Here is a 15,565-nt window from a genome sequence, read left to right on the forward strand (position 1 = left end):
ACTTTAAGGAAACTTAGGCACTCACACACCACAAGAATAGCCAATTTGTATTTTTTTTGGTATTCCACCAATTTTATTTTATTTTTAACAGACTATTCGATGTTATTCATTTGGCGTTATTGCCTTCCACAATAAAGTATTGACAAAATTCCATTACTAATGTAATAATCAAATTTTCTAAAAATGGCTAACTTTAACGACCACAAATCAATTGTAAATGATACTCTAACAGCATTATCTCTTAGATCTGTTACAATCTTGTTGATTTCTGCCTTCTTTACAAATCAATAATAAAGAGGAAGCTTTGATATAACCATAATTCTGGCTAACTTCAAATGAAGCTTTGGACCCAAGTATTTGACAAAGTCTTCAAATGCTGCCTCATTGATATGGTTGAAGGCAAGATTACTAAGTTATTAAGTTTTGTAGATTTGAGTATAGTAAGCTTTTAAATACTTGCACAGCAGTTTGTGTTTTATCAAAGGCTCTTTATTTTATGATTTTTTATTCAATATTTTTAACCTGTTTTCCATATGAGTCGAGATCTGGAATATACCCCATTTAATGTAAATTTTTCAGTTTGCTATAGAGCCGTTTAAACTTTTTGTGTAAAAATTAGATGTTTTTTTATTATTGCCAGTTCGTGTAATTTAAAATGTTTTCTTGCATTTGTGAAAATCACAACTCAAAGTTTTAACAATAAATAAGTTTTCTTAACAGTTTGTTAAGACAAGGTTTACCGCAAAACTGATTTTAAAAAATTTCTTGTAAAATAAGAAGAATTTAAAGTAAATGTTTGCTTAACAAACCTTATACTGTTCTTCTTTATATACTATATCACATCTAATGAATATTGAATTACCTGTGATCTGAGTAATGAAGACCTGTGATCTAAATAATGAAGATAAAGATAGTGATAATGATTTTGATTTTAAAACACCAGGAATTGATTTAAATGGTGAGATTATATCACCATGATTGGTTGAAATTTGGACAATTTTAAAAAGAGTTTTCTTAAAAATCAATGCATCAATTGTAATAATTTTTTTTTATAACGATGCTTACATAATAAGTTTTTTTTTGTTGAAGGGTGTAGTTTTGTAGAAGGGTGTAGTTTTACTTCTCATTAGTTTTTGCTATGTCTGCTATGCATTAGTTTTTGCTGTGTCGAGTAAAGAGTCTGAAAACCGAAATTTTTTATTGAAATTTTACATAGAAAATCCATCGTTCTCATATTCCAAAATCAACGGTTAAAATTGTTATAAAACGTTATAAGGAAAATAAAACTGTAAAAAAAAAATCAATAAGTGGTGGAAAACCAAGTTTTTCAAAAACAAGCAAAATCCAACTCAGTCACAACAAGCTTTAGACAAAAAGTTTAAATACAGTAGATCTTTTGTTAAAAGAGTATTCAAAATGAAAAATCTGAAAGCATATTACAAGAAAAGAATACCAAAAAAGTCGCTTGATGGAGAAACCAAGGCAATCGGACGAGCTAAAATTAATTATGAAAACATATTTATACATTTTAGAAGACGATGAAACTTACTGTAAAAAAGATCACTCGATGCTTCAAGGTAATCCATACTATTATCAGTCAAAACCTTAAAAAGCTTCTGACAAATTTAAGTGCATTTGAATTAAAAACTTGCTCCCAAGTTCCTAGTATGGCAGATTATATATAATTGTGGTTTTAAAAGCTCTTCTTTTAAAACAAACCAACCTTTGAAATCAGATCTATATGTGACTGAATGCTTGAAAAAACAACTTTTTCTTCTTTTAATTAAAAAGAACAACCTTATTTTAGCCAGAGATTGGCATCAATTACTCCAAAAAAGTAATTCAGTGGTATGAAAATAGTCAATTTTGATTATACTTGTTTCTGTTTGCTAAAAGTGAAACAAGTATCTTTTACTAACTTATTACTTCTCTTTAAAAATATTAAAACTCTTTTTGTAGAATACACACTAACATATTTGACATTTAATTATGAATTTTTTGTTGTTTCAGGCAGACAGGCGTTACGAATTTATTTAAGGTGGTTCCTATAGAAAAATCCAAATCGTTCAATGAAGTTATTTTGTTATATTTTTATGGTTCTTTATATTCAATAGGCTAAAACTAAACCTTTATTAAAAACAAAAAAAAAGTCCTTTTTTAATACAATATTTACCTAAATTTGATGCAATTTTGGTATATCTTATAAACCTAATAACTTAGAAACAATTTATCAAAAAAACTTCAAATTTGCCCTAAATATTCATTGTTAATAGGTTAAAACATTCACCAAAATTATAAAAATAGCTTCTTCCAATATTGAATAAATGTTATTGTAACAAAAATAGTTTTAAGATCATAAATAAGGGGGTTCCTTACAGTTTTTGGGTCATAATTTCTAAAAAAACATTAGAACCTTGATTTTGGTGAATGGCATAGGTATATGTTAAATGGACAAAGAGCGAAAATTTTAGAGCCATAGTACAATTATTTTATGAAATATATATTTGATGTTGAAGCAAAAGTCAGAAAAACACATCTTGAGAAAAACACAAATATTCATCAAAAACATAATTTAAAATTTAATATCTACCAGAAAGACAAGGATCTCTTACTTCTTTTTCATTTTGAATTTCTATAAATCCTTTCTTAATGTTCCTGATTGTCTTTCTTCTCTTTTTACCATCATCTGATGCTTTTTTTTTCGACATTCAATTACTTATTCTATCTTTTTTAACTGAACCATTTTGAAAACATACACCACCTTTAATACTAAAGTGATGCTGGTGAACTTTAATACAGATAAAACTCAACTTTTTTCAGCACTTTTCTATAGGAACCACCTTAACACAGATATGCTTAATATTTATGCGTAGTTTGATTAATACTTAATACAAAATTTTTTTGTTTTTCTCACTTGCAAACAGAAAAAAGTGACGATAAGGATTAATTCGTTGTAATTTAGTCCGTATCTAAGTTTTCTATTAGCATAACCTATTTATTTTCGGAACGTTTTTCCAGTAAAGGATTAAATGTGATGTTTTATTTACATATTTGTTACTGTCATTATTACTTATTAATATTGTTTTATAATTAATATAATTATATGGTTTCTATTATAATTTAACTGGTGTTTACCTTAGAAGCTTGAACTATTTGTAAATATCCAGTAAAACTTTTATTTCAGAATATTTTGTTATTGTAGTTTTTATTTAAACTCGGTTTCTTATATATGAAATTTTAGTTTTATAGTGTATTTGTACGGGTTCCAGGATGTTTTAAGTTAACTCTCTAACTATTTATTTCTTGTTTATTCATTTTTATTATTTCTATTTTTAAGTTTAGGTCTAATACAAACCATAGATTGTTAACCGAATAAAATCAAATGATTATGCCCGCCACTCAGTCGGGTTTTCCAGCATTTTGAATATATATTTTTATTTTTATCTAGCTGTTTGTTTTAGATTTTTGCATTGTTAAAAAGTATGATTTCCATTTGGAAATAAATGTGTTGTGTTCAGCTTAAATTGGTGCATAAAACATGTTTTTCCAACTTATATAGTAAATACGAGTTTTAAGGGGTAACAGAGGTAAAGTTACTAATGATAAAAACTAAATGATAAAAACCCGAGATATTGAAAATAACTTTACCAAAATGGTTAAGGACGGTTTTTACGGTAAAGTTTATTATTTTTAAATCTCTACAATATCGCTAATTTTTATACTTATTATATATAAAAAAGTTGACGTTCAAAAAAACATTATGAACAGTAATAAAAAACAGCCGAAATTTTTTTTTTTTTTTCATAATAAAAAACTTTTTGACATACCCCTGTTAAATATAAGTTGCAAACAAGAACGTTGGAAAGTATGGCAAGTTAAAACTTTTTGACATACCCCTGTTTAATATAAGTTGCAAACAAGAACGTTGGAAAGTATGGCAAGTTAAAACTTTTTGCTTGTTAAGCCAAACAAACAAATTAGAATGACGATCTCGTCAACCTAAAGTATTTAAAGATTTCAAGTCTACTCAAAATTTTAACAGTGGAATATATTATAAGCTTAAGATATATTCCGCAATTAAAAACTTAAGTAAAATTTCGCTGTTAAAAATACGTAATTATTAAAGGAGATAAAAAAGTAAAGTTTCTATTTTATCAGGTAAATATTCCAAATTTTTTAACGATTCTTATCGAAATAGCTCCTCTTATAGAGAGCTATTTTGAAAAGAATTTTTCAACGACCCTTATCAAAATAGCTCCTCTTATAGGAGAAGCAACGATCGTTGATTTGGATTATTTTGTTTAGAACCTGGTAAAACAGAAATTTTACTTTCGATTTTTTATAGCCCTTAAGAATAACGTATTTTACAGATATGTCCATAAGTACATTGATACACATCCCGGAATCCCGGAATACAAATTTAAAATAATGTTATGGACGTAAGACGTAACTTATTTAAAGTATTTGGAATATTGCATTAAAAGCAAGAACCTTTTTTTAAATTCATTACGTCAATTTAACATATTTAAATATATTCGATTAAGTTATTTAAATTGACTTCAGACACAAACCAAATAAGGAGACAGTGAAGTATAAAAAAGCTTCTTGGTATTTCTATATTATATATTTTAAATGTTTTAAAAATCTTCACTGAATATTCTTATTTACAATAAAAATTTACAAATAAATTATAGTTTTTTTAAATTAAAAAGCTGTGTGCGTACGTGGGCGCATATCAACGTAACTAAAACTATTGATTTGCAATTTCCTTTTCTTTTTACGAGAAAAGAAAATCAAATCCTCAATGTTCTTAATACTGAAAAATAAACGTTTTTATAACTAAACGCATCCATCTTTTCATCTTTTATAACTAAATATATCCATCTTCTTCATCTATCTCTTCCTCTGGGTCTTTATCTATTTCTTTGTCTTTAGTTGGTTTTAATGCGATTCCAAGTTCTGTATATACTTTTTGAATATGCCCTTTAGAAATAACTTTTTCAAGTTTTACGGAAGGACAGCACTTGCGAAAATCTTCCATTAAATGATATGCCTAATAAATATTTTAGAAGTTTAATGAAAGTACACACAAAACATTAAAAACGTCTACAAAAGAAAAACGAGATTAACAAAAATAACTTTTCCCACAACAATATCATGTGTATGTCAATAATATTATTTACAAATTACAAAAAATAATCTAAAATATTGACAATAACACCAACATCGTAACCTACAACATTAAGAACATCACAACTTCTACAAAACGATGCAATATAAAATTAACTACAAAAAACACTTAATAAAACAATATTTTTACTTTTTTATAGTTACGAACATTAACGTAATGCTCTATTAAGAAAGCGTAAATATGTTTAACTTGTATTGCTACATTAACATCCGGATCTTCTAAAAGCAATTCACAAGAGCTGACGCTTTCATCAGGAGTGCTCGAATACTCTCTAAAAAATATATCTATATCTATATATATCTATATCTATATATATATATATATATATATATATATATATATATATATATATATATATATATATATATATATATATATATATATATATATATATATAAAATATATATATATATAATATATATATATATATATATACACATAAATACATACATAATTCTATATATATACATACATATATAAATTAGTAAAAAACACTTATCTAACTTTTATCTTCTACTTTAAGTTTAACCATTGCTGGATCATTAGGAAGAGTTATATATATCCAAGAAGGAACTCTTCCTGATGATCCAGCAATGGTTAATCATTAGGATGAGTTATATATATCCAAGAAGGAACTCTTCCTGATGATCCAGCAATGGTTAAACTTAAAGTAGAAGATAAAAGTTAGATAAGTGTTTTTTACTAATTTATTGTTGCTCTGTTCTTTAAGAACATTGAGCACTCTATTTGTAAAATACACTAACATAATTTACATATATATATATATATATATATATATATATATATATATATATATATATATATATATATATATATATATATATATATATATATATATATATATATATATATATATATATATATATATATATATATATATATATATATATATACATATACACATACATACATTCATATACGCTGAAAAAACTCACTTTCTTGCATGTATATATTTTTTCATGAGAGTTAATTTTGTTTTGATTAATGCAAGTTTTTCTTCTTGAACTGTAACATTTTTTGGTTTAGCTTTTGAAAGACACTTGTAAGCCTCAGTAAGTGCACCAAACGCTTTTTCATAATTCTCAAACTCGTCTATCTCAACCTGAATAATAGTACATTTATATAAAGGTAGTTATTAAAAAATCAAAAAGTTTAGATGAGACATTAGATGAGGACATGGGAATATCTCAAGGGAAAATTTAAACGTAAAAATTAATTAGTTATAAATTTCTATTTACTACTTAACATTACTGTGCTTTTGAATTTTAGAAGAGTTGGTTTTTTTTTGCAAATTATTTGTGAATATATGTATATATATTTTTAATGTTAATTCACCTCCTCAAGGTCTAGAAGGCCGCTTCAGTAATACATATATGAATTTTCATATATGAAATCCCATATATGAAAATTCAACAAGTTTCCTGAACTTCAAAAACATCACTAATAGTAAATACTCATGTATTGCCTGCTTTTATTTTTATTTATGTAGTTTTTAAATCTTAAATTACTATCTGTGAGAGATATTTAAGTTTTTAAAGACTTTTACTAAACTTAAGCATTTCTTTCCACTAGTAGGGTTAGATTTTGTTTAAAATGAAATGTAAAACATTTTCTTTAGATAAAAGTTTAGACCGTAATATATACCTGTCAGTGTCTAATTCAAAGGCTTTTTTAGGGAATTACATAATTTTTCAATGAGGTTATTTTCCACTTATTTATTTTCCACTTATTTTTCTTGATTTTTTGAAAAATCAAGATGAGAAGTATGTCTTTTATCTCCCAGTGTGGTTTTTGTATCTCTCCCAGTATGGTTTTTGTATCTCTCCCAGTGTGGTTTGACATTGAATAGTGTTGTTGTTTACTAATTGAACCAATGATAATTTTTTTTTAAAAATTGTGGTACATGATGGAAAATAACATGTAATTTTTGTGTGACTGAGACAGAAAGATTTTTTTCAAAATCAGGATCCAAGTTATTATTTGACAACATCTCCGAACAAAGCAAGGTATAGATGAACAAAGTAAATTGATAGAAGCTGATTTTTTTCAGAGAGATTCTTTAAAGGATACAACATTCTAAAAAGTTTTACACATTACCATTAAAATGCCCTCCATAATATTTAAAACTACCATTAAAATGCCTCCATAATAAGGTCGAATTGGAATATGCAGTGATGTTTTGTTATTTGACAAAATGATTCACTACCCCAAGTAGCAAATGAAGCTCCATGGGTGGAATAGTATCAAGCAAAAGCTTGTTACCAAGAAACTCAAGCAATGGCTAATGGATAACATTCTTGAAGTTTTTTTACAATTTATGTTTTGCCAGAACTTATAAGATTTTATCACTATATTTCACAAAAGGTTTTAAGCTGACCACGGTTCAATAGTCAACATCATACTAACAGTATGGATGCTTATAGCAGTGGAAATGTATGCCATAATAATATTTGCAAGTTTTGACATCTGACATTTCTCTTCAACCTCACTTAGGCTTGTGACAGTAAAGTGGCCATTTAGCTTTTTTCCAGCTTCAACAAACTTCAGCTGAAAGTTTATTTCTTACAATACTATCAAAGCTAACTTGATTTAGAGTTAATCCAAGTTCCTCATTTTAATGTTAGAATGCTCACAAAACTATGCTGAATATGCACTATACTTTGAGCTGACAAAAGTTCTCTTAACAGTCATCGTACAGTTAATGGTTTTATGATTAAAAAAAGGTTCTATGACTACACATGATGCAATACTTTTCAATATTTTGATTTACCTGTTGATTCTTTGCTGTTAAATATTTATAATTGAAAGGATGCTTTTCTTTTCTTTTTAATCTGGAAAATTAAACACACTTTTGTTGGTAAAGTTTAGTCATTTGCCATTGGTTTTCTTTATGCAGATGGTGTAAACAGATCTTCTGCACACTTCATGAGTTTTAGAACATTTTGGTATTTTGTTTTGAAGTTTTTAACCTTTTTTACTAAAGGTCAAACCTTTTTCTTGATAAAGTGTTTTTACACTGAAAAATTATTTAATAATTTAATTTTTTTTTTAAATATCAAAAAAGAGATTGATTAGAAAAGAATTTAATATGTAGCAAAAAATTTACTATAAATTTTTTTTTATTGGTAATCATAGGTTGGTGTCCCCTAATGAGACCCTAACCTATAATAATTAAATAAAAAAATAATTATTTAATTAATTAAAAAAAACAACCTCTTAGAACAAACCATTAATTAAACACTCTAGTGTAGTTATTATTATTTCCTAAACTTTTATCCAAAAATTGTATTATATTTCATTTTACACAAAATCTAACCATAAAAGTAGAAAAAACACTTGAAATGAGTAAAAATATTGTAACTCAAAAATCTATCTGTTTGGTTTTTATTTATTTCAAGTATTTTTTCTACTTTTATTGTTAGATTGTGTGTAAATGTAAAACAATGAAATATAAAATCTTACATGTGAAAAATATAAAAAATCCCAATTATAGGATTTTAAAACCACTTGAAATAGATATCTACCGGAAAATGTAATTAACCTTAGAAAGGTTTTTATTGGATGTTTTCTTAGTATCAAGTCCTAAAATTTCAGGGTGCGTGAAATGAAATGGAAAACTGTCCAAATTCATTCCTGCTTAAATTTACTATATTTTTATTTTTATAATAATTTTTTTTTTTGTTAAAAAAATCGAAAAGACATTTTTTATGTTTATAAGATCTCAATATTTATTTAATGTTAATGTTTTTTTATTATCGAAAAAAATTTATAAATAAAACAATATAAGAAAAGTAAAGTGACTCCTAAAATATTTTATTTTGCTTGACATAAATAAATTATGCATATTGATATGTTATGGTATATTATGAATACTCGTATGTTATGGTATATTATGAATAGAAAAGAGTGAATAAAAAAACACCTAGCAATTTTTTTTTCTAAGTTCATTCCAACCTTGTCCCATACCATCCCGACACAGGATGATGCAACAAACAGTGTCACATTAAAAAATTAATACCATGATTTTAATTCAATGATTAAGTAATTAGTTTTGCAACCATGACAATTCATTATTCTATAAATTCAACACAAATTTTATGGTACTTTATGGAAAAAAACACAACATGAAAACGAACATTCATTCTCACCCCACTTTCCCCTGATATATTTGTAGAGCAAAAAAACATACCTGAGCGCAAGACTCATAAAATGTTGATAATGATTCAAGAGCACGTCCTTTAGTATAAAAACTAATAATATTCTTAAGAATTTCTGGATCTTTCTGCCAATCTAAAGACTGCAAATAGTTTGCAGCCATTACATATATTTCTTTTTGTCTTGATACACCAGCAAAAAATACTATCTTTTCTGTATCTCCTGATTTTAATAACGACTTCATAGCCTAAGAAATAAATTATAAACATATAACAAAACCAAAAACAGGAAAATGTTAAAATAATAAAAATTTGACGCAGTAACCTTCATCTTGTTTCCAGCCTGAGTAAATTTTTTTGTGGCAAGGTGAAAAGAACCTTGTTTGTATGCACATTCTCCGATTTTTTCAAGTAAATATAAACGATATTTTGCATCAGAGTGTTCTTTGGGAAAAGTCATTTTTTCTGCAATTTCTTCTGTTATTTGGATATCATGATCAAGGCACATTCGAAGTGCTTCTTCAAACTAAATAAGAATAAATTATGAAATAAAAAATAACTCAAATAAAAATTTTAATTTTCTAAAAAATCTACATTTTCACCTTTTTTGAAGCAATAAGAAGGTTGACTGCTTTGTCAAACTGATCATTTTCTATGAAGAAATCTGCACATTTATGTAGTACTTGTGGATCAACATTCTCATCAAGATCATCTGATATTAACTGCAGAGCACCAAACTGCTTTGAACTGAAGGCAAGATCAATAGCTTTTGAAACACTTCCTCCCTGAATCAGAATAAATTAAAAACACAATATTAAATAAATAAAAATGTAACAGTCATACAAGCTAAAACTTCTATATTATAGTTTCTTATAAATAGCTGAATTTCATTGTTTATCAAAAATATCAGTAGGTGTTTTAAAATTGGTTTTTGATACACAGAGAAATATTTTTAAGTAATCTTGGACATATTAAAGTTTAATCTCCTTAAACATGACACTCACATTTTCTTGGTACCGAAAATTTCTGAGAGGTATGAAAGGTTTAATAGAGAGAGGTAAGAGAGGGTAAATAGAAGGAGGTAAAAGACGTTAAATAGAAAGAAGTACAAAGGGGTTAATAGAGGGAGATAAGAGAGAGTAAATAGAGGGAAGTGGGTTAACAGAGGGAGTTAAGAGAGGGTTAATATAGGGAGGTAAAAGAGGTTAAATAGAGGGAGGTAAGAGAGAGTCAACAGAGGGAGGTAAGAGAGGGTAAATAGAGAGAGGTAAGAGAGGGCAAACAGGATTTCTGAAAATATCAAAAAACAACTGTTTGGTGTTTTAGCTTTTTCACAAAATAGCTTTCTACTTTTTTAAGATTTATGTTTGTTATTTCAGGATTTAAAAATAACAAATGTTTTTCTATTTTTTAACGTTTTGGAAATAATAAATTTTTCCTTGGTAATAGCTTATTAAAAGAATAAAGTTTTTTTTTGTACTTTATTATTTTTGTAAGTAGTAACATGTCAAATATTCACATTTATAAATGATGGTTTAATTTTTAAATTGATAGAAATTATGAAAGTATTGGCAGTGGCAAACTATTAATTTAATAATTTCAACCCCATCTACAACAAAAAGTTGAGAAGTCAACATTCTTGCAAAATTTATTGCATTATTAATGTTATTTATGATTTATTTTTGTATTACTGTTGTGTACTTTTTATTATTTTTTTATTTTTGCAATGCTGTTGCTTATTGCATTTGTTGCTATAATTCAAATGATATTTCATCTTAATATTTAAATATATCCATTTGTTTTATTTTTATATTTTACCATCCTTATGATCATATCTCATTAAACATTGTGTTTTCTCATTCATTCATTATCTCTCATATCATCTCATCCACTCATTTTCTTTTTTCTGATATTAGTCTTGCCATTTTAAATACTATTGTTGTTCTTTTTATTTTTTTAAATCTTTTTATTACTTTTTGTTCTTTTATTTTTTATGTAAATAAGGTGTCACTTTAATGACTAGTTATGTAATTAAGGTGTCACTCTAATGACTAGTTATGTAATTAAGGTGTCACTCTAATGACTAGTTATGTAATTAAGGTGTCACTCTAATGACTAGTTATGTAATTAAGGTGTCACTCTAATGACTAGTTATGTAATTAAGGTGTCATTCTAATAACTAGTTATGTAATTAAGGTGTCACTCTAATGACTAGTTATGTAATTAAGGTGTCACGCTGATGACTGGTGTTTATCTAGAAGAGTGACAATGTAAAATTGTAAATGAGCTTGTAACTTTTTCAGTTTTACTGTTGAACAAATGGATAAAAAAAAGCTTTTTATCATAAAGGTTGACTCAAAACTATCTTTATTCTCTTAAAGTACTTCATTGTTCATTTTCATTGTTCATTCATTCATACAACTTCATTACCAGTTCCACACTATTGATTGCTTTCAATTTATTAAGTCATTTTTTCTGCTTTTAATCAAGGTTTTTATGGAAAAGTAGAATTCAAAAACAATTACAAAACCATACAAAATTTAAGCTTCTATATCAAAATTCAATTTCAAAATGATTAAACCCTTTTTAAGTCTTGTACATAAAAAAGTATGTAATGAGATTCATATAAATATAATTAAGAAAATGAATTATAACAAGCTCAACAATGAAATGTTAAACTGTTAAAAAAAGATCTTACTTGCAAAAGCATTTTTTTTTTTTTTAAACACGTATAAAATAAAAATAGTACATAAGATACATAAAAGGTAAGCATAAAGTATGTATTTGCATTTACCATAAAAATGTCAAGTTGATCATAAGTGCAGTTAAACTATTGATATTTTGTTTTATCTTCTATTTTCTATTTTTTAATGGTTTTATTGATAAGAGCTTTTTGTCAATTTAAAAGCTCTCTTGGCTTTTGTTGTTTCAATTGAATAATTTTACTATTTTATTATTGAAAGAATGAATTCAAGAATTATAGATAATGAAAGTTTGTATCTGTCTATATATTTAGTGCAAGGTCTTCCTTTATGCATGTTAGATAATTATTTGAGTAATAACTTAAATTAAAATTTATATTCTTAATTGCTGAGTTGCTTGGATGCAATTTAGATTTTATTACATGGATATTTCATACAACTTTTACAAAATTGTAATTCATTTAAATTCATTTGTTTTGATTTTTAGTTTTGTTGATGATAATGACAATTATTAAGATGATAATCCTAAAGATGAAGATGATAATCTTAAGGATGAAGTTGATAATCCTAAAGATGAAGTTGATGATAAAATATATGTTAAGAATAACATCTTGATAAAATCAATAATCTTAATAATAAAAAATCTTCATTATTTAAAAAAAAATGTTTCCATCATTGTTTAAATGAAGTCCTTGAAAGGATCAGAGAATATTTTTAACTTTTTGTTGTAAACATAAAAGTTCTACTTTTTTGAATTAATATCTCTAAGAGCTAATGATACTTTGGTTGTACTTACTACAATACTTGAAGGCTTAATTTAGATGTATTCTTTTGATGTGCACTTGCAAAATTGTGTTGTCCATACTTTTTTATTATGTGTACTTGCATACTTGTGTCGCCTTTATTTTTCAGGCCATCAAGTTAAACTTATTATCATATATTTAACTTATTAAAATAGTGGCACAGTAGTAGAATTCTTCCATCATAAAAGAGGTACAGAGTTCTAGTCTGCCAAATACCTAGAAGTACAGAGCTCAAAACAATTCTCAGTGCAGCAGACTTGTTTGTTTATTATTGTGTAACAAGAGTTTAAGGTTGAGAGAGGGTTACAACAATTTAAAAAAGTGTGCCTCCCTCATCCTTTAAAAGAAAATAAGTAAAAAAAAAGAAAGAAAAAGAAATAGACTACAAACCCTGTGATACAGTGCAATAGCTTTATCATCCATACCTCCTTTTTCTTCAAAATACCTTTAAAAGAAATCAATATTATATGGTCAATAATTTATATATATATATATATATATATATATATATATATATATATATATATATATATATATATATATATATATATAATATATATATATTAAAAATAGTATATAAAAGAGAAAAAGAAACATCTTCACTTGCAACAAGGCCGAAAGCAACCACTGGAAGAGAAAAGATGAGGTTTATAAACAAGATAACGATTAACAGGCAACTTAAAAGGTTGCAAATTATATGAATCAGGAAAACAAGATGAAGGAAGCAAATTCCAAAAAAATGAAGTTTGAGGAAAAAAACTAGACAAACTAGGATTTTCGGAGCACTTAGGAACATTCACATTAAAATGATAACACTTAATTAAATGATGAGTAACACAAGAGTAAATTTTAGTAGATGGCTACAAGAGGCGTTGACTCTTTAGAGCCATTGTAGTATTAAAAATAGTATATAAAAGAGAAAAAGAAGCAATATTACAAAGATTCGACAATGGTTTAAAAGAGGAAGAGCATCATTTGAAGATCTGCTACAGATATGGCAACAGTATTCCATACAAGAAAGAATTTGAGATTTATAGAGACAAAGAATAGAACCCGAAGTAGGAGAGTGGCAAGCATGATAAAGAGATGCAACCTTAGCATGTTAGAAGCTAATTTTGCAATTGATTTAATATATGGTTTCCAAAAAAGATTTAAAGTTAGAGAAGACAATGGGTAGATGCCTTGAGTACATAACCGTTCATAAATATAGGAAGATCCAGATTGCTGCAATAACAATTAGGTAAAAAAAATTTAGTTTTATCTTCATCAGCCACTGAGAGCCCCATGCGGTAGTAGAAGTGAGAGCCTTTTCAAGCTCAAAGTCCCCTCCAAGCAACCAGAGAGTGTTGGGTTCTTATCAAGACAAGAATAATGGTAGTACATCAGCAAACAATAGCACTTTAGAAGTAAGAATTAAGTATAGGGCCAAGGATTGAACCTTGAGAAACCCCTGAAATTACAGGATATAAAGAGTGCTGTCTATTGAGGATAACTTTTATACTACGATTGGTAAGGAAGGATTCAATAATCTTAAAGATGTTACCTGATACACCGTAAGAAGAGAAGTTATGGAGAAGACTAGTTTACCAAACTTTATCAAAAGTTTTAAAAATGTTGCAAGCGATAGCCCTAACCTCTCAAGGTCCATATAATGGACAATAAAACCAATTGATTATTACTGCTAACAAATAAGCAGTATAACAAATAGAATGAGAGTATTAAAATCCATATTGATGATTAGAAAGTAAATTATTAGACTAAAGATGAGAAATTAAGTGTTTGGTAAATAAAGACTCAAAAGCCTTACTTACGATAGGAATAAAACTAATGAGATGGTAGTTAGACTAGTCAGATATTTCTCCAGACATTTTAAACATAGGGATAATAGATGCAGACTGGAAAACTAGACTCTGTTAAGCACTTGTTAAATAGTTTTGAAAGTATAGACGACAGCTCTGGAGAACACTTCTACAAAACTTTAACAGGTATGTTGTCCAGACCATAAGCTGTAGAAGAGTCTAAGCAGGAAACCACTTTAGATACAGAAGCTATAGTGATACGAATGTCAAGTAATGGATCAACCTGTTTGTCGACTATATCAGGTAGGATGTGATTAGTGAAATCAAGAAATGAGATTGATGAAAAGTTCTGAGCAAACAATTCAGCTTGGTCTTTAGATGAGGTAACAAAATCTGAATCATACAAGAGAAGTGGAATAAAAGATTTTCCCTTATTATAGACATTGTTAAAGATTCTCCAGAAGTGTCTGGAGCCTAATTTTTGAGATGAAATAAAATAATTTTGTGATCTGAGAATTGCAGGCTTTGGCATTAGACAAAACCTTTTTACAATGAGTTTTAGCAATATTAAACATATGTCTGTTTACTGGAGAATAGTTTTGGTGATGGATATGGAAGTAATAGTTAAGATTGGAAATTGCAGCAGCACAATGAGAGTAAAACCATGCAGAAGAGTGAGACTTGAGTTGGAATTGTCAAGAGGGAATAAAAAATTCATTGCCAGCCAAAGTCCAAGAAGTCATTTAAGAAGCAAAATTTGTCAGCAGGAAGACAAAAGATTTCTACCCAAGGGCCATCACAAGAAAGAAAAACCACAGAAAGAATCCCAGTCAGTGATCAGCTTCTCCACATTCACCCTTAAGTTCTTCTGATCAAACCATGATCAGTAGAACTT

The 15,565-nt window shown here is 27.1% G+C and overlaps 1 protein-coding gene across 2 annotated transcripts in view; it reads right to left on the minus strand.

The window, feature by feature from the left end:
- Positions 1–4,611: 4,611 nt before the first annotated feature.
- Positions 4,612–15,565, minus strand: part of LOC100200314 (intraflagellar transport protein 140 homolog) — a 68,980-nt gene continuing 58,026 nt past the window's right edge. For both annotated transcript variants that reach the window (XM_065804012.1, XM_065804011.1), the window contains 7 exons: positions 13,262–13,316; positions 9,969–10,151; positions 9,692–9,892; positions 9,402–9,614; positions 6,148–6,314; positions 5,321–5,462; positions 4,612–5,053 (listed from right to left, as the gene is read on the minus strand). In XM_065804012.1, the coding sequence (XP_065660084.1) occupies positions 4,871–5,053; positions 5,321–5,462; positions 6,148–6,314; positions 9,402–9,614; positions 9,692–9,892; positions 9,969–10,151; positions 13,262–13,316 (1,144 nt within the window). In that variant the 3' untranslated portion in view covers positions 4,612–4,870. The remainder of the gene's footprint in view (positions 5,054–5,320; positions 5,463–6,147; positions 6,315–9,401; positions 9,615–9,691; positions 9,893–9,968; positions 10,152–13,261; positions 13,317–15,565) is intronic.

Source organism: Hydra vulgaris, chromosome 08 (assembly GCF_038396675.1).
Source record: "Hydra vulgaris chromosome 08, alternate assembly HydraT2T_AEP".
NCBI lineage: Eukaryota > Metazoa > Cnidaria > Hydrozoa > Anthoathecata > Hydridae > Hydra > Hydra vulgaris.